The sequence below is a fragment of the Pongo pygmaeus genome, chromosome 7 (genome assembly GCF_028885625.2).
Source record: "Pongo pygmaeus isolate AG05252 chromosome 7, NHGRI_mPonPyg2-v2.0_pri, whole genome shotgun sequence".
Taxonomy (NCBI): Eukaryota; Metazoa; Chordata; class Mammalia; order Primates; family Hominidae; genus Pongo; species Pongo pygmaeus.
In genome coordinates this window covers 144,888,731-144,909,135 of record NC_072380.2, presented here as the reverse complement: position 1 = coordinate 144,909,135, position 20,405 = coordinate 144,888,731, and the positions used below count along the sequence as shown (strand labels likewise).

Below are 20,405 nucleotides of genomic sequence, written 5' to 3'. Positions count from 1 at the left end.
GCTTCAAGTTTGCAAGACTAAGATTCTCTGATTCTAGCAGGCCACCACTCGCAGGCCATTTGATGGTGTGGTTCAACTATTGCATGTTCTGTCCTTCATTAAACAGTTATCAGTTGAACTTGTGGTTTCTGTTATATATGTATAATGTAAGTATATACATATATCAGTATATTACATACATCACAGTGCTTACCTTCAAGTCCCTAGTTTAGTGGGGGAAATGGTTACATAAACAGATCATTGCAACATGGGGTGACAGGCGCGATGAGAGAAGGATGTCCGCAACATTATGCTAGCACAGGGGTAGTGTCCCTGACCCAGGGTAGGTTGGGGGTCAGGCAGGGCTCCTTGAACTTTGAATGGAGCCACAAAATGTCAGTGAGAGTCAGTAATGCGAGGGGAACAGACAAGGGGAAGGCATCTCAGACCCCAGGGTGCAGTACAAGCAAAGGCAGGATGGCAAGAAGTAGTTTGCTGTCCAGAAAATCTAAGCTTTTCAGTATCTCCGGAGCATGAAGTTCAAGGTAGGAGATGATTCAGCAGAGGCAGCAGGGGCCAGATCAAGGAAAGCCATACATACTGGGTGAGAAAAAGCTTTATAGCTTCATCCAAGAGTCTCGGTTTCATTGTCTATAAAATGGAAATGACAGAATGTGCCTCGCAATACTGAAGAGAAGATCAGACAAGGTGATGCCGGCAAAACGCAGTGTCCTGCTCCTGGAACAGGACAGATGCTCATCACCTTCTGCGTGTAACAAGCTTACTGAATCATAATCAATGTCATTCTGGTGAGTTTTGTCCTTACATTCCCTCTGACCATGCATCTCCCTAAGCTGCACTGTTGGACTTTGTGAGTGAACTAATTTAGTACTCGGAGATAAAGAGTTTCACATCCAGGGTGACTATTTTAATTGCTAATAATAACGTGTGGGCGTCTATATCCTGAAAGTAAGTGTGAGTGTGGGCAAGAAAGCACACCTTATTAACATCTATAGGTAATAAGATTATCTCCCACCCTCCAGAAGAGGAACTTAATTATCAATTGCACAAAGGAATAGAGTGCAGTAATAGTAATTGCCAAGGAACAGGCAAGATTTTACTATTGCTGCTGAAGTGGGCCGCAGATATTCTTAGCTGCTGGTTATTATGCTGATTAATTTCCAAGGCAATTATGCCCAGTGAAAAATGTTCCAGAGCAATTACATGGGCTTTGTGACAAGGGCTCAAATGGAACTGAAGTCACGAGTCTCCCTCCCTGCCTGAAAGTCTACATTTTATAGGTCACAGTCCCCTCAAAGCCTGTAGTTTTCAGGCAGGAGGGAATTCCCTGTTCATGGGAACCATTCTGAGAACCTGGCAAAGGGAATACATGGCTGGCACTGGAACCTGAGAAATGCATGGTCAGCTCCCATCCCTGCCCCTAGATGGAGCACCAGCCATCCCACGCAGCCTCACAAACACCCAAAGCAAAGCACCTTCCTTTCACCTTCAAACTGAAATCAGCCTGTTTTGTTTAGTCCACAAACTATTTTATTTTAAATTTGAGCCAAGAGTTTAAAATTGGAAGATTTTACCAAAAATTTCAAAAAAAATTTTTGAAAAATAAAAATGGTGAGACTCCTTTCTCAAGCCCTGGTGCTGAGTCACAACTGCCTGTCTTGCTGTAACTTGGATCTCTCTGGTTCTCCACAGTCCCCACCATTCCCTATTGCTTCCCAGCATTGGACTGCTACTTGTTTACATTATCTGCCCATCCCTGCAAAGATTTGGGTCTGCAGTCCTTGGTCTTAAGTTGGACCCCATTTCCCACATGTTACCGCCAGGAGTCCATGTGTCATTTCATGTTATCTCTCAGTAAGATTTCATGTAATCTCACAATGTCCTATGATATAAATGCACAAATAGTTAGCCCCATTCTACAGATGAGAAGACTGGAGTCAGAGAGATATAGAACTTTGCTCCTGGTCACAAAACCAAGAAGTTACTGAGCTGGAATGTGGATTCACATTTGTTGTGCTCTAAAGCCCATGCTTTTTCTTCTGTGCCATGATACACATAAATGCCAAAGCTTCAAAAGAGGAAGGTCTCCTTAGCCTAGGAATAATTGTAGAAGGTGTCCTTGAGCTTGGCTAATAAGAAGGCAGGAATTGGATAGGAGTTAGATAGGTGAGTGAAGGATGCTTCAAAAAAGGAGAACAGAGAAAATAAAGTTGGATGTAGGGACCAGTGTGAGGGCTGCAGTGAACAGCATAGCCAGAAGAGGGATAACAGTGAGAGTACTTGGCTGGGGGTCAGAAATCCCAGATAGCAGTTCCCACTCTGCCTTCAAGTTCTATCCAACAATTTTCTCATCTCTAGAGTGGGGACTGAATAGGATCATCTTTAGATCTCTTTAAACTCTGTTGTTTTTCCCTTCTTCAGTGTGAAAAACAAATGTAGACTGCTGAGATCTTCCATGAGCCTGGAATTATGCAGTTATATTATTATTATTATCTGAGGCAGAGTTTCATTCTTGTTGCCCAGGTTGGAGTGCAATGACGTGATCTCAGCTCACCGCAACCTCCGCCTCCTGGACTCAAGCAATTCTCCTGCCTCAGCCTCCTGAGTAGCTGGAATTACGTGCCACTACGCCCAGCTTATTTGGCATTTTCAGAAGAGATGGGATTTTTCCATGTTGGTCAGGCTGGTCTTGAACTCCCAACCTCAGGTGATCTGCCTGCCTCACCCTCCCAAAGTGCTGGGATTACAGTTGTGAGCACCGCACCCGGCCTATGCAGTTATATTATATACATTGAGTCATTTTGTGTTTGGAAGCATCTTGCCAGGCAGATACAATTGTCTCATTTTACAGAGGATCAAAGTGAGGCTCAACGAGGAAAGAACATGTGCCCGAAGTCTCACAGCCGGCATGTAGGAAAGTGAAGCCTCTAACCTGGTCTCCTGATATATTCAGTGTCTATTTCCATCCCCTGCAGCCTCTCAGAATCCTTAAGGCAGAGGTGGCTTCAGTGAGTTTCATGAACATCCCTGGGATCTTACTTAGAAGTAGGACATGTCCCATGTCCCAGGAAGAGGCTTATGTTACTGAGAACATGAGTGACAGATTCCAAAGTTACCCACCCCTAATGAACAAGTCTTCATGGATCGTGCATTCCTATGACTCCACTGTCACTGTGCCTACTTAGAACCTTCCACAACTTGCCCCTCTGAGGCCTTCAGGGTCCACATCATTGATATCCTCCTCCCTTTGCAGTCTTCTTTCCTGCCAGTCTGCCCTCCCCACAGCCAACTGCTTCCAGACCCTTCGGCTTTTGCTCCTGTTGACCCCTTTACCTAGAAAGCCTCTGTAATGATCCAGTGAGGTAAGGGTTATTATTTCCATTCTATCCAACAGAAAAATGAGGTTTTGAGAGTTAAGTGACTTGTTAGGGTGACACAATGGTAGAGGTAAGTTTTTAAGTCAGGCCTGTTGGACAAAAAACCCTTATAATGCAGTCATATTTTATGTGAATTTGAATGATGTAGAGGTGAGATGGTGCAACAGAACATGCTAATGACATCAATTTATACAAATAGTCCAAAATAATGGATATTGGCACACGTCATAGCAGTCCAAAGATGGCAGCTGAAGAAGTTATCATCTGTGATACATTACAGCCATGTCACAGGGCCACAGCAACAGGTAATTGTTCATTAAGTAGTTTGGCTTGAGCTCATGCTGAGAAATGCAACCTCAAACCAATAACTTGGGAATGGAAGGTGTGAAGAAGGATATATAGCTAAAAAATCTATGGAAAAGGCTGTCCATCCTCAGGTATGTCAGGCTATTAATTGAGAGCATTTTACAAAATACTATCAAAGTTCTGAGAGAACAAAAAGCTGCTTTAAAGCAGGCACACTTTTACACCTTCAGAGAATGAAAGGGTGCGAGATATCATGGCTATAAGATCAACACTCCTTCCTGCTCCCTAATATCCTTCTAAACAATACCCGTTATGCATTCATACACCCTGACCTGGAGCCCTTTACTCTGCACTTATCCACTGTGAAAACATAAAGGATGCAAGTTTTGAATTGTGTGAGATCCTTGGGCAGGTAGCTTGTTGGACTGGATCTTTTTCCAGCCATGATCACTAGGCTGGGCTGCTTCCCCAAGAGCCTTGATTACTCATTAAGAAGCTGGAGATCTTAGAGAATCACAGAAGGTTTGGAGTACTGGCGTGGTAGGAGACAAACATAAGTCTGCAAGACTTGATAACATTGACACAAAAAAAGTGTTGTAAAGGTAGAAGGAAATAACATCAGAAGGCATGCTACAGGTGCTTAAAGGTTAAGCCAGTTATTTGTTACTATTATCATTAACAACTTCTTATGTTCACTGTTCCCTTTCCCCACTTCATTAACACATGGGTTGCATTGTTGGACATTACCTTCATTGTCAACCTCATCGTTTCACCATGGAATTCTCTTGGGCAGCAAATTCATCATGGAATTATCTCTGGGGACACAGACACATTTAGCAGGTGGAAGAGCAGGCTCCCAACCCACACAGCCTTTGGGTGCCTCAGCCTCAGGCCCCCTGCAGGCAGGTCCTTTGGTGAGTTGGGTCATGGGGGGTTGCAGCTACCCTCTTGTAGACTGTGCCCCAGCCATCCCTCGTAACGAAGTTGGCCAAACACTGATCCTTATTCCCTTTCCTGCTGTGCTCTGTGGCTGTGGCAAGTGCCACCTCTCTAAACCTCTGATATTTCACCTGTAAAACAGGGGGGAGTGGGGACAAAAGAGTCACCTTGAGACTTTCCAGATCAAAGGACGAGGACCCCAGTCATTCTGTCCATTCCCCTGATGATAGTTATTGATGCTGATAGAAAAACAGCTAAGGTGCATAGTGTGACTAAGGGTGTAGGGGATTTTGGTAGAAGTTGCATAGAGTCATTAGAGGACAAGGGTTTTTCAGTCAGGAAAGATGGGAAAGAGGCAAAAGCAAGGACTAAATACTGTGAAAATGTGCGGTGTATTTGGGGGACCACAGTGGGTTTAATGCATCTGGGACCATGACTGCCTTAGTCTCTATACTCCAACCATCCCGAATTGCTCTCAGTTCCTTCTGTGTATCCTGGGTCCTGGGCCTTTACAGTGGTTTTCCATTTATGAATAAAAGCTTGCTTTAAAAGAAAAATATATTTACCCTTTTTAAAGTGAGGTGGCTTATTTAAAACAATTTTTCCCACTGACATATTTGAAAGTTTTTCCTTTCAATTCTGTCAAATTTAGCTTAGTCTGTCCATGCTGTTATAACAAAATCCCACAGACTGGGTAATTTATAAAGAACAGAATTTCACTTCTAACAGTTTTGGAGGCAGGAAAGTCTCAGATCGAGGCACCAGATGATTCAGTGTCTGGTGAGGGCCTTCTCGTTTTATCTTCACATGGCAGAAGGGATGAGTGCTATGTCCTCACATGAAAGGAGTGCGGAAGGGCAAATGGACCTAGCTATTTCCCTCCAGCCTTTTTAGAAGGATGCTAATCTCATGTACGGATGCAAAGCCTCAAGACCTAATCACCTCCCAAAGTCCCTGATTTCTAATACCATCACCTTGAAGTTTAAGTACTAAGATATAAATTTTGGAGGAACACATACATTCAAACCATAGCAGGGTACAATGATGATAGTGGATAATGCATAGATGAACATTTTATAATTCTAATTTTTAAATGTTTACTGTTTTACAATTTTTATAACTTATTTTTGTTTATTCTTGTCAGCACTTTACCATAGTTTCCCATTTACAAATAAAAGTTTCCTTTAAAAGTAAAAATACTTACCTTTTTAGAAGCAATGTGGCTTATTTTGTTTTTAAATCTCCCACTGACAGATTTAAAATAGTCTTTTCAATTATGTCAAATTTAGCTTTATATATTTTGGATCATGCTATTATGTGCATACAAACTTAGAGTCACTGGAACTCCCAGATGAAACAAACTTTTTATAATTGGACAGTAAATAAAATTACCCCGTAATAAAACAAAAAAAAGTGAGTTGACTTAAAATGTTGCATTAAGAAATGTTATTATGTGCATACAAATTTAGAGTCACTGTAACTCCCAGATGAAACAAACTTTTTTATAATTGAAAAGTAAATCAAATTCTCCTTTAATAAAAAAAAGTGAGTTGACTTAAAAATACACATTAGTAAGTAATAGTAGAGGCAATATGCTAGTGACTGAAGTTTGAGGAACCTTCTGGGATGGTATATTGGTAGTGCCAGTCCTGGTACTGGTAGCAAGGACAAGCACCCACTGTTGTTATTCCTCTCAACAGTGGTGATTTTGTCTCCACTAGGAAGGAGTTGGCGAGCCTCAGTGACTCTCTCAGTTATGTGTTCTGGAAACTCCAAGGGAATGAGTTTTATCAGAAGAAAGTGTGTATGGAAGGGTTTCCTGCTGGTATCTGTGGCTAGAGGCCAGGGATCTTGCTAAATATACAACATAGAACAATCTTGCTAAATATCAATGCACAGGACAATCCCTAGCGACAGAAAATTTCACAACCCAAAATGTCAACAATGTGAAGCTGAGAAACCTGCTCTAAGCCAAGCAAGGCCAACTCAGACACCACCTGGGGGCATCTTCCTGAACAGATTTAGTCTAACATGCTTCTGTGAAGGATGGTCCTTTGTGACTTTCAGATTGATAGGGCTTCTACACAGTGTCAGACGGACAGTGCTGATTCCATAACTCTCCACTTGACGAAGAAAGACAAAACTCTTTTGATCATTTCCAACTACTTATAAGCTTTATGTTGCTGGGGAAAGAAAAATATGAGCAGGAACAAGTCTATAAGCTCTCCGAACTTTTAGAGAGCGAATCTGTGTTGAACCTGGGATTCCAACTCCCATATATTTGTCCCATTAGCCCAGGCTGCATCTTCACACCCCCAGCATGATGAAGTCTTGGCTGAAGGTGGTGGTTGTATTTGGGTACTGGTAGTACTAGGACACTATTGTTATTACACCATTAAGTAACATTTCTCAAGGTGAGGTTTCGAGACCATCAGCTTCAAAACTAGTTGGGGAGCTTGCTAAAATTGCTTCTTTCTGAGTCCCAGTCCAGACTGGCTGAATCAAACTTGAGTGAGAGCATAGGAATCAGAATGTTTACGGAGCCTGCATCCCAGGTGATTCTGATGCTGATAGTCTGGGGAAAACTCTTATCTTCTATTATTATATAAACTCCTTGGGGGTTGGGGTATTTTTCATGTATTTACCTCTTTCCACCAACGCTTTATGTCAAGAAAGTCCAAAACAAACTTGCAATCTAAATAAAACAGGATGCTTCATACACAAAGACGGCTTCAAGATAAGTCTCCCAACCTCTCCATTCCCAACCAGAATGCCACTGTTAAGGCTTACCAATATAAGACATCAGGGCTACCCCAGCCATCCCCTTATTTCCTTCAGGAATGACCTCCTAAATCTAGTGCATAGCAGGCTCTAGAAAATATGCATGGAATTGAATTTATGTGAATTCCCATTGTTTGTCTGGCTGTCGCCTTCTGGCCTTAGTCCAGCAAGAGAATGGTATCAGTGTTTGTGCTTACCCTACTTTCTCTTCCTTATTTATAGGGGGCCATCCTCTGGACACTCCACATCTTCCACAGGAGCTGCCTCCAGGACTCCCAAACAATATCAGTAAGGATTCTTAGAACTTTTCTTAGGAGCAGAGTAGAAAGTTGTCTAGGATATTGGCAGAGAAAATGACCCCTTCTGAATACACCCTAGAGCCACTCACTGCTGTGGCATTTGTAAGTAAAGGGATTGGAGTGGGACTCAAAAGCATCTCCCCAACAATCTCCCCTGGTGTCTGGCCCAACCTTTGTCTCTCAACTGAGACAAAGTCTAAAAATTTCTGTTAAAGACAAAGGTCAGCTGAAAAGGGAAACCAGGAGAAGGCAGGAAATGGGCTGACGTGAAGATTATATATTAATTGTATCTTAGCTTCGGAACGAGCTCTGCGCTTCCAAGAAGGCAAGACCAAGAGGGATAAATGATATGTTGCTTGCTCTGGTTGTAAAAAAGGAGGATCCATATTTGTTTCCCGGGGAAGTGAAAATTTTCTCAGTGATAGTTTATAAACACTTCTCAGGTGGGTCCCTGAAGGTGGGCATGGCTGAAGACCATAATGCATAGTGAATTCCCTGGTGATGTCAGCCCTGAATCAAGCGTTCATTTCCAACCTTTCAGAGGAGTGAGTTGGGTCAACCAAATTATTCATGTGTGAGTCCATACTTGCAAAGTAATCTGTCCCGTTCAGATTCAAATGACAAGTGGACTCTCTCCAAATGGCATAACTTCTAGAGGAACTGCAATGCTCACCAGGAGGCCTTCTTTAATTAGACATTAAGACTCACAGGCCACACTTGGCATTTAGAAGAATCAAAGCTAAGGAACACAGCATGCCAGCAGGCCATGGCAGCCACTCCTCTTCAGCAAGAGTAGCCCTCACGGCAATCTACACAGCAGTCCTGGGGATCCCAGATAACAAACAACTCAGGTATAAGAGAATGGGACTTATGTGGAGCAGCTGTATGACCAGCCCCGGCTTAGAAGCTTCATTCTCCATAGGAATCAGTATCTGTAGTAATGACCTCATGGGTATAATTTCTAGGACACCCAGTAGGATGACCGTTTATAAGAGTCATCACACTGAATGAGACCCAAGATGATGATTTCCTACCAGGTATTTATAGTTCACCCATAATTCCTGCCAGTCCAGATATACCTTACCACCCAGGGGTCATTTGTACCATTGTGCAATGCTACCCAGTAATGGAATTCACATTTCATCTCTATCAGGTTTCCATGGTAACCTGTGTTAGTAGAAAGCTAGCTTAGCCCAAGGTCAATTTTGTCTTTGGAAAATGAAGAAAGATTTTATGTACACTTTACCTAGAGGGTGGACAGGGAGGTGAAAAAAAAGAAAAACCAAGACTCTTATTTGTTTTCTTTCTTACACTTAGATATCACATTCTTCAGTGGGATGTTTAAAAATGTGGAAAGTGTGGCTGAAATTTTTGGTAAGTTAAGTCTAAAATTGCTTTTATCCACCAGAGGTCAGGGCATGTGTGGAAAAATCTAAGGAAATTGCAAGGGCCTTGGTCTCAACCCTCGGAGCCTCCACAGCTACCTCCCAACAAGGAGACCCAAGTTCCGACGAGAGTAGTGGTGTCTTTTATTGCAGGGTGAGCCACTGAGCTACCATGTGACTTCCTATTCCTTACTTCATTAGTCCTGACTCACAACTCTCCAGGAAGGGAATGGTATCCCCATTTTATAGAAAAGGAAACTCAACCTAAGGGAGTTGAGTGACTTGCCCAAGACCACCCAGCTAGAAGGGAGGAGCTCTCCTTGGAGTCTAGAGCTTAGTCCTGTGCACCAAAGTAGTTTTATTTTTCTTCCCTGACTAGTAAATATAAAGTTTAAGAATGTCAAAGTGTGTCAAGGATCCCATTTATCAACTGAAAATCTATTATGTGACTATCAGGACACTATGATGGTTCCTATCATCAACTACTAAAAGTACCAAAAAAAGACTATAATACGATTGACATGAACAAAGACACTCAGAATTACTTTTGGATTGGGCCATGCTGGGCATAAGGCTGCGCTTAAACTGTTTGTATAACTAAGTGCAGGTGCCTTGTAAGTTTCTGAATGAAAATGCATATTTACATAAATACACACATGCATAAAGCTTAGTGTTGCTTTTTCAATCAGCATAGAATTCTGTCTTTATTTTTCTGATTAGGCCTTGTGGGTACAAAACACGGGAAAGGAAGTTTGAATGAGGTGAATAATATGAGGTGGAACTGGTCTTCACAAACTACTCCTGATCCCCTTAAGCTCTGGTGACCCCGAGCATGTTAAATCAGTAGTGAGGGGTAACCCATGCAGCACTCAAGGATCCTCTAGTCAGAAAGGTAGAGAATGGGGAGGAGAATGTGAGATTTAGAGTCGGAAACTGTTGCTATGGTTTTCTTGCCAGTTTTGATTGCTGTATACTTCAGGGCAAATCATTATCTCTGGTTGATGCCTTAGGCATGTCTTTGGCCTTCGGTTTCTTTACTGTGAAATGTAAAGCAAGTTTATTTACTGTGAACTGGCAGTGACAGAAAACATCTGCCTTGCAGGGTTAACAGGAGGCCTATGGGACAACAGACAAAGCAAATGTTTTCCAATGCATTACGCACTCAGCCAGGCTGCACTATTGTGCTAGTGAAAGCACCTAGTGCAGTTTCTGACACCTAATGGGTGCTTAAAAGTTGTGAATGTCTGTACCACATTTCTTTCCATACTGGCTTATAGTTTTATAGTATCATCACCATATCATTTGGGATCCATTCAGTGAACTAATAGTGACTCAAATAATAAAGACATTTGTATCACATTTTCTTTATCCAATCCACTGTTGATGAGAACCTAGGTTGATTCCATGTCTTTGCTGTTGGGAATGGTGCTGCAATGAACATACAGATGCATGTGTCTTTTTGACAGAATGAATTATTTTCCTTTGGGTATATGTATATACCCAGTAGCGGAAATCCTGGGTCAAATAGTAGTTCTATTTTAGGTTATTTGAGAAATCTCCAAGTTGCTTTTCACAGTAGCTGAACTAGTTTGCATTCCCAACAACCAGTGTATAAGCAATCCCTTTTCTTTGCAGCCTCACTGTCTGTAGTTTCTTGATTTTTTTAATAATTACCATTTTGACTGGTGTGAGATGGTGTCTCATTGCGGTTTGGATTTGCATTTAGCATGGAGGGAGTTTGAGGCCATTAACCTAAGTGATTTAATGCAAGAACAGAAATACAAATACCACATATTTTCACTTATAAATGGGAGTTAAGCATTAAATACATGTGAACATAAAGACGGGAACAATAGATGCTGGAGACCACTTGTCAGGGAAGGAGGGAGGGAGGCGGTCATAGGCTGAAAAAATCCTGGTTGGGTACTGTGCTTGCTGCCTGGGTGAGGGGATTGTTGGGACCCCGAGCCTCGGTATCAATTTACCCATGTGACAAACCTGCCTGTGTACCCTTTAATCTATAATAAAAGTTGATTTTTAAAAAAAAAATAACAACAAGAATAAAGACATTTCATTATCTCAAGTGGTGTGAAGGCACCAGGATGCATGCGGTAGCTCAACACAGGTATCAAAGACCCAGCAGCCTCCATCTATCTTGCTCCACAGCTACCCTGAGCATATTGGTTTTTCAACTTTAGACTTGGGGCCTCCTGATTATAATGTGGTTGCTGCAGCTCCAGCTAGCACATCCTCATCCACATTCAAGGTAGAAAAAAGGTGTAGATCAAAAGGGTCTTCCTACATGCCTTTATTCGTTGTTAGAAAAGAAAAGAAATATTTCTCAGAAGACACTTAAAGACTTTCCCTTAAGGTTTTTTGGCCAAATCTGGGTCACATGCACAGCCATAGACCAATCGGTTGGTAACATGGGATTACCATGACCAGCTGAGAGTGATTATGAAATACCCTCAGGAACCTAGGGAGAAGGCTCACCTTCCTTAAGATCTTTCTAGTTTTGTTAGTAAGGAAGAAGGTTTAAATGGTTGTTAGGTAGAAAACCAGCAGGGATTATGGCTTAGTCTAAAACAGTCTTATTACACAGTAATAAGACTTACTAGGTTGATAAGGCACCATCAGCCTGAGGTATAGGAAGTCCAGGGGAAAGGGACTCCCTCCTAGTCCTAGTTCCCAGTGCTCATCAGGCCCTGCCCCCAACCCCCACAGATTGCCTGGGCCCCCACTTCACCTGGCTGCAGGCCGTCTTCACCAATTTCCCTGTGCTGATCCAGTTTGTCAATGGTATGAAGTGTGTGGCTGGTCTCTGCCCCCGAGACTTTGAAGACTATGGTTGCGCCTGCAGGTTTGAGATGGAAGGGTTGCCTGTGGACGAATCCGACAGGTAAGCGAGTTCCACAGGTGAGCAAGACCAAAAGGTGAGCTCATGGGAGGCCTGGTTCATACCTTGGCAAGAGCACAAATACGGAAAAGCCCCTGGACTTGGGACTCAGGAGAGGGTTTAATTCCACTACCTGCTAGTTGGGTGACTCATCTTTACATGGTAATGTCATCTGTGATCAGCTCTCACTCTAAAAAGTTATTAAGATCCTATGTTATGTCTGTTATGCAAAACTTCATTTTAGTGCACTGAATATTTAAAACAGACCACTGCCAGGATCCATCCAGAGACGCAGAAAGATCATGAGCTGCCTGCCCTCCCTCACTCTAACCCACACTCTCACCCTGCCTCCTCCTGGCCTTCCTGCAGCTGCTGCTTCCAGCACCGCAGGTGCTATGAAGAGGCTGCTGAGATGGACTGTCTCCAAGACCCTGCCAAGCTTAGCACAGAGGTCGATTGTGTCGGCAAGAAGATCATATGTGGTAAGCATCTCCAGGTGTCCTGGGGGCCTGGGCCCAGAAATGACAGTCTAGGGACCCCAAGCCTGGACAAGGCTGAGGGCGTTGTGATCCTCTCACATCATCGTCACCATTGGCAGCATCATTGGCAGCACTTAGAGCCCCAGGAGGGCTGGATTGATGGCATCTGTATCTTTCACAGAGTAGATGCACAATAAATGTTTTTGAGTTGAAATATTAGCTGATCAGCAAGTTATCTGATTTACAATTTTATACTTGTACAACCCTGAGACCTTGGGAAGGGCAAATTGTTTGCTACTTACACATTGTGTAACATTGCAGAATTATTTAACTCCTCTGACCCTCAAAAAGGGGAGGAGAAACCTACTTCAGAGATTAGTTGTGAAAATCAAATTACACAATGCTTGTGAAATGGTTAGCACGGGGACCGGCATATGTTAAGAACTCAGAGATGGACGTAGAGGTGGAAGTAGCGATATGTGAATAAGGCTTGCAGTGGTGGTTGCCAGTAAGAATCAGAAACACATAGGTTCACATCTCAGCTCCCACCTTATTTGCTGTGTGGCTCTAGGAATTTTATTTCGTGTCTCTAGGCAATGCTGGCAGAAGTAGAATACACAAAGCCACGGACGGAAGACAGAACACAGCATGCAGGGCGTCCTATATTAGAGCCATACTTTATGTGTGTTTATTATGTGGTGTAGGCACATAATAAGAAACTCTGATCTTCCTTACAACCCTATTTAGAAAGGGGCCATTGTTTGCAGCTTAAATAAGTTGCCCAAAGCCACACAGCTGCAAAGGGGCAAAGCCAGGATTTGAACCCTGATCTGACTAACACTCAAGTCTATATAACATGGATTGGCTGGAGTATGGAGCATCAAGGAGGAATTGAGGGGAGGAGGTGGGTGTGAACCACTAGGTGGGAGGCACAGTGAACCCAGAAAACATGATTCATTCATCCACCCAACATGTGTGTATTGTGTACCTACACCAATGCAAGACAGTCTTCTGTGTTGGGGATAGCCTGACCTTCTGGAATGTCCTCACCATTGTCAGACACTGAAGCTATCCAAAACAAATTGTATAGTATGTTAGAGAGGGACAAGAGCTGTGGAGGAAAATGAATCAGGGGAAAGGCCTGTGGAGGGAAAGGGGGGGTTCTCTTTAAATGGGAAGGTCAAGAAAAGCCTCCCTGAGATGATGAGAGTTGAGGACGACTTAAAGAATGGGTGGGAAGCTGTCCTTGCAGATAATGGGAAGGTCAAGAAAAGCCTCCCTGAGATGATGAGAGTTGAGGACGACTTAAAGAATGGGTGGGAAGCTGTCCTTGCAGATAATGGGAAGGTCAAGAAAAGCCTCCCTGAGATGATGAGAGTTGAGGACGACTTAAAGAATGGGTGGGAAGCTGTCCTTGCAGATATGTGGGAGAGGAGCAAAGCAGACAGAAGAATAGCTCACGGACCATCCCTGAGGCTTGAGATGCCTGGTGTGGTTGAGAAATAAGGTAGCAGTGAGACACAGATAGGTGGATGAGGAGGGAGGGCAAGAGGATGTGGTCTGGGAAGGAATAGGGGCTGTGGGTGGGGGGAGCAATCATGTGACATTTCCTAGGTGACAGTGAGACTTGTAGGTTGAGGTAGGAAGATGCTGGAAGGTTCTGAACAGAATAAAGGCATGGTTGGACCTGAGTTTCTAAAGGATTGTTCTGACTCCTGGATGAGAGTAGACTGAGCAGCAGAGCAGAAGCAGGGGGCGTAGCTAGGAGGCCACTACCATGATCAGGCACGAGACAACAGGGCCTCAGCCCAGTGTGGTAGAGTGGAGGCACGGAGATGTGGTCAGACTCCATGTTGAAAGTGGAGCCAATAGAACTGCTTGCTGCCCTGGGTGCAAGCGTGAGAGAAGAGGAGTGGGTATGGGTCTGGTTTCGGTCTACACACCTGAAGAGATACAGCTGACATGAATGAGATGGAGATTGCAAGGGAAGTGGGTTTTTGGCAGGGGAGATGGGGAACTCAGTCTTGGAGCTTGCATTACCTCTTGGGATTCCAGGTGAGATCTTTCCAACCGGCTGTGCTCTTGCTGTGTGCAGAGTCCAAGGACCACTGTGAGCACCTGCTGTGTACCTGTGATAAGGCTGCCATAGAGTGCTTGGCTCGATCCAGCCTCAACTCTTCCCTGAGCCTTCTGGACACCTCTTTCTGCCTGGCTCAGACTCCAGGTAGGAAGAAGCTAGCTGCATCAGCTGTGGGGCTGAGGATCTGGACAGCAGCTGGTTTGGGATCAATCATTGCTGCAAGTCTCTAGATGCCAAGTCCAGCATCTTTAAACCTTCCCTCAAAGCCACTGCTCTCAACAGACTTTCCAATGTATTTTCTTTTCAGAGACAACCATCAAGGAAGAGTTGACAACACTTCTGCCCAGAAGTAAGTCCTCCCAGGGATGCTGGCTCTTGAACCACAAGGGCCCAGATGCTGATGGGAGCCGGTGGATACACCTTCTCCACCAGGCCTGCCTCACCGGAGCTGGAGTGACTGTGACACTGGAAGTGGTCCTGCCTTCCCTGGCTAGGAGATGTGTTACTTCTGATAAACCCAATTCAAACGCCCCACATCAAATGGCCCTAGTGCAAACTCAGCCTCATGCTGTGTGGACAGGTGTGAATTTAATCCAGTGTGGATGTAGACCCCAAGTTCATTCTCTCCCCTTTCTCACTCTAGTCAGAGCCCTGGTATGTCATGTGACTGGGACAGGACACAGTGCTCAGGTGGAGCCAGGTCCCTCCTAGCTAAGTAAGCTCCTGGCTGCCACAGCCTCGCAGGAGCAGACCCACTACCTCCTCCTCTCCCTTCCTCCCCTTTCTCCACACACTCTCCAGAGCCTGCAGCAAAAGGGTCAGCCTGGGTCCAACAGAGACTTTTTGATGGGGAGGCCGCTTTTCACATGTCTCTTTTCAGAACAGGGTAGGCTCTTAATAACTGTTCACTGAACTAAGCAAGTGATGATTCCTAATCTAAAATATGGATCTTGCCAAAAATGGGAACACTCCTTGTTCACATGTTTCCATGATATCTCAGTCCCAACACCTTTAGGCATCTGGGGATGAGAAGTCCAAGGCACACCTTGGCAGAGCTTCCCTCTCCTGGAGTTGGAGTCTCTCTCCCAGAACTAGTCATGCAGTGTTTGGTGTTTGTTAAAGAGAAAGCAGGTGTGTGTGTGCGTGCATGAGTGTGTATGGATGTGTGCATGGGCATGTATGGGGTGTGCATGTGTGTACATGTGTGAGTGTGAGTGTGAGTGCATGTGTATGGGTGTGTATGGGTGTGTGCATATGCGCATGTCATATATCTATGTATCTTCTGAGTCCAGCACTCTTTTTATCCTCAACCCCCTTGCCTCCCTTTGGAACAGAGGTCTCCTCAAGTTGGGATATCTTTGGAGTTTTCAGTTCTTTTGTTGCCTTCAGCCAGGATCTGGACCTGAACCCAGCTGTGGCTGTGCTCCCTCCTGAGCTGGGATCTTGCAGGGCACCCCGTGCTCTGGGAGGAGTAACAGGGGCAAGCGACTCCTAAGACAGGATGAACAGCTCTTCTAAGCAACCCCTTTCTCAGCCCCTTTCCTCCCTTGGGCCAGCAACCAGCCTGTTCTCCTTTGAGACCCTGTGCTTGGTTTTGACACTGTGTTGCATGAGTCACTGCTATTGGGAACTCTCTTTTTCCAGTGGTTCCTGTGGAGCCCACAGACACCAGCCTGACAGCCCTTTCAGGAGAAGGTGAGCCAAAAGGGGCTAGTGTGGAACCCAAAGACACACAATGAGAGTGGGAAGGTGCTACACACTTTTAAACAACCGGATCTCACAAGAACTCACTGTCACGAGAACAGCACCAAACGGATGGTGTTAAACTATTCATGAGAAATCCACTCCCATGATCCAATCACCTCCCACCAGGCCCCACCTCCAACATTGGGGATTACATTTTAACATGAGATTTGGGTGGCGACACATATCCAAACTATCTCAGTTAATATTTTAGGCTTTGTGAGCCACAGGGTCTCTATCACAGTTGCTCCGCTCTGCTACTGTAGCACAAAAGCAGCACAGACAACCCCTAAATTAATGCAAGTGGTTGTGTTCTAATAAAACTTTATTTACAAAACAGGCTGGGAGCTGGTCTATCATTCACTAATCCCTGAAAGAGGATGATTACACCTATTCTTTAGAGTGGCATAAGGATTAAATGAGGGCGAGCATGGGGAGATTCTAGATGAGTATCTTCTCCCAAGTGTGGCTATAAAAAACAGCACACACTGTCAAATCATAGGCTGGATACTGGGCAGCTTGCTTAAAATACATAATCTAATTTAATGCTTATACACCCCTATGGAATAATTGCTACAGCCTCCATTTTAAGACAGGTGATTGAGATTCAGAGATGAATTGTCTAAGACACAGAACTGAGTGGCAAAGCTGCAATTAGAGACTTTTTCCTTCTAAACTCTCTTAAGCTGCCTTCCCACAGGGACCTGTTCCAAACCTCAGGCAAATAATGGCCCTTCACCCCTGAAGATGGCATTTGCTGGTCTTTATGCCTAAACACAGGCTTGGCTGTAGTCTGGCCCCTTTCCTACTGAATTGAGACCTTGCTGAACACTACTGTGCAGCCATATGCCCTGATCAGTTTAGCCTAAGCCTCCTCTCGTCCATCCTTAGCCCCCAAATCGGTTTCCTCTGTTTGGCTTTGGCACCTAGCTGAACCGATCATTAAAGTTGGGTGATTTCTTTTCACAGTGGCTGCAGAGACTAAGGCTGACAGACTGACCACTCTCTCAAAGACAAGTAAGCAGAGGGGAATTTGGAAAAGGACAGCCTGGAATCCAGTGGAGAAATATTTCAAATATCTAAATATCTGTGCTCAGTCCGGTGACCACTTCTTAATGGAACCTGAAATAAATATTATTATACCCCTTTTACAGGATATGTAGGAAACTGAGGCTCAGAAGAATAAAAGTTGCAAGTCACTCAGCAAATAACTTGTTGGGCTGTCCTCCAAGCCCAGACTTTAGGCTGTAAGACTGCTTCCTTTCCTTTATACAATAGTGGCTCATAGAGAACACTGTCTTTCCTAAAAATATCTAGGCCAAAATTTCATCAGCAGAGTTAACCTAACCATTTACTCTGCTTGTGTAAATAACTATGGATCCTTTATTAATAAGCAAAAATTGATGATTATTTGCCAATTACTTAGAATGAATAAGTAAGTAAATGGGTTCTTTGGTTAATGAGCAGTGATCTTGTTGAGGGCCTCCGATGTGCCAGCATATCATTCCCAAGCCCCTTACAAACATCCTCTGAATTAGTCTTCCCTGGTCCTTGGAGGCCTATCCTCATTTTACAGACAAACAAGAAGGTCTGAGAACTAGAGTCATTTGCCCAGGGTAGTTCAGCTTGGTAGTCCTTTCGTTCTGAGTCTATAGGTTTTGCTTTTGAATAGAACGATCTGCCCCAGTTTAGAATGGTCCAGAATCTCCCTCTTTCATGGAGCATTTGTGTTCATATCAGTCAACTTCAAAGCCTGGTTTTCATAGAACACTAGCATAGTCTTGATTTTTGAACACATTAAACTTAAGGTTGTTTCTGTCTTTCCAAAGAACTTTTTAGTCACCATCTCTACCATTTTTTCATGTGGTACAGCCAGAAGTGAAATAGTCTTCCTAGTGGTTAAGCACACCAACTTCAACCAGGCTGCCTGGGTTTGCAGCCGCCTCCTAGCTCTGTGACCTTGGAAAAGGGACTTAACTTTTCTGTGTGTCTCCTTTCTCATCTCTGAATGAGGGTGAGCATAGAACCAACTCAAGGGGTTGTGGTAAGTTAATACAAGAAGCCCTTGCTGCCATACCTAGCATGTAGTAGGAGCTTTATAACTGTCAAATAACAATAACAATGAGTTCGGTTTACAGAGAAACTGAGGCTCAGTGGTTTTCCTGGAGTCACATAGCAAACAACTTCAACCACACAATTCTGCTGTCTCTGTACTGCAATGCTCCTCTGTTCCAAAATGTACTTTTCTTTTAGTTTTTCTCCAAATTCTAAAGAAGCTGTCATTCCCAAAGTATTTGCACAGACTCACTTGCTTCCAGCCTGACAAGCTGCGGCTGCATTTGCCAGCAAGCCTGTATCTGGGGGGTTCCCTTTGGCTCGGCAGCAGCCCTGGTCTCACCAGCTCTCCTAGGAAATCTCATGGTGGGAAGTGGGCCGGGGCAGAGTGAAGAGCACATGGCTGCCTGTGTGCAGTGGGAGGGAAGAGCCTCTGGAAACCCAGGTGGGACAGGCTGGGGTGGATGCTCATGCTGTCTCTCTTCTTTGGGGAACAGAAGCAGGCCAAGATCAGGAAGGAGTGGGAGCTGCTAGGGCTACATCCCCTCCAGGTAAGCATACTGGGCTCCACCTGCCTATGTTCATGACACTCTTATGTCCTTTGTCCTTGACACGTTTATGACATCAACTAGGTTCCAAATGAAATGCACTGTGACCTTGTCAGCATGGGAGGTGACGGGGCAAGAATTGGAGGCATTTATTCCCCAAATGGGGCAGCTGGTCCAGGGAGGGTGATTATCACCAAACACCCTGATCTAAAGAGAGTGAGGGGATCTCAAATCAGATTAGAACCAATAATCCAGAAAGTTCTTCCTCAGGAGGTGAGGGCTACTGGCTATTCAGACTCAGCAGAGAGCAGACACTGGGCTCTGGGATCTCCTTTGGCTTGTAGAACGTTCTAGCTGGAGAGTCTTAATCCTGGATTAGATGTATGGCTATTTTCTCATTCACTGAGCAGTTCTGATAGCTACTACTGACTATTTCCTAATTGCTAGGCATTTAGCTAGAAGGATTATTCAAACACCAAAAGAGGTATTATTAACATAATTTTACAAATGGAGAAATTAAGATTTAGAGAGGTGAAATGATTTGCCCAGGGTTATGTATCTGGTACATAGCTAAGCTAAAACTCAAACTCAGATTTCTTTAACACTAACTCATGAACTCTTTCTACTCTACTACACTGACTAGGTGAGTTTCCAGCAGTGGAGAACATGATAGAAAGAAATTAGATAACTTGCTTCTATTTGTGGGATTGGAGAACTGGGCAGGATGCTAAACCTAGGAGACTGAGATTACAACGGGGCTTTAGTCTCATAGGAACTGGAGTTGAGTAAGAGGAAGTAGATGACCAGGTGCACGAAGCAAACCAATATGGTGGATTTGGGGAAAGACTGCCATCCAGCGGGCACAAAGAGGCCAGACCTTACCCAATACTCCAGGAACTGAGCCTGGGTCAGCAGATTGGTGGGGCTGAGCCTGCTGCTATTCTCTTTCCCTGTACTGGGAAGGCTGGAGATTTGGCCTGTGCATGGGAGACTTTGCTGCCTCCAGCTAAGAAGGCAGGTGAGACTGACACATCAGAGCAAAGGGAGATCCAGAGAGAGTGCCAGGCAGGCGGTAAGAGATGTGATGGCGAGGAAGGTAGGACCAGGACACAGGCAATCCTTGCAGACCACAGGAAGGAACTTGCACTGGATTCTGTAAATAAAGAGAAGCTGTTAGTGCACTTGAAAAAGGAAATAAGGGCTTCCAGGAGTTGTTTTGCTTGCCTACCTTGTTGTGTATCATGAGTTGCCTTAATTTCTCCACCAGTTTCTTTACCTTTTCACTTGCTGTGAGCGCCACAATGCCCCTTCACTGGGCAGGCATGTGATATTAAACATCACACAAACATAAGCCTGGGAGCCTCAGCAGTCCTCATCCCTGGGATGTCATCCAAGTGTTCTAGCACAGGCTCCCGACAGTGTTAAGGTTATCATAGAAAATATGGAAATTCTCGTGTAGAATTCATGGATCCCTAAGACTCTGCCTGGATATCTGCAAACCCAGTTTGAGGAACATT

The 20,405-nt window shown here is 44.3% G+C and overlaps 1 protein-coding gene across 1 annotated transcript in view; it reads left to right on the top strand.

Annotated features, from left to right (window-relative positions):
- OC90 (otoconin 90) overlaps positions 1-20,405 on the top strand; it is a 35,027-nt gene that overhangs the window by 5,863 nt on the left and 8,759 nt on the right. The window contains exons 3-10 of the mRNA XM_054498094.1: positions 7,626-7,691; positions 9,020-9,076; positions 11,812-11,986; positions 12,353-12,465; positions 14,558-14,686; positions 14,850-14,891; positions 16,187-16,237; positions 18,838-18,891. Of these exons, the coding sequence (XP_054354069.1) occupies positions 7,626-7,691; positions 9,020-9,076; positions 11,812-11,986; positions 12,353-12,465; positions 14,558-14,686; positions 14,850-14,891; positions 16,187-16,237; positions 18,838-18,891 (687 nt within the window). The remainder of the gene's footprint in view (positions 1-7,625; positions 7,692-9,019; positions 9,077-11,811; positions 11,987-12,352; positions 12,466-14,557; positions 14,687-14,849; positions 14,892-16,186; positions 16,238-18,837; positions 18,892-20,405) is intronic.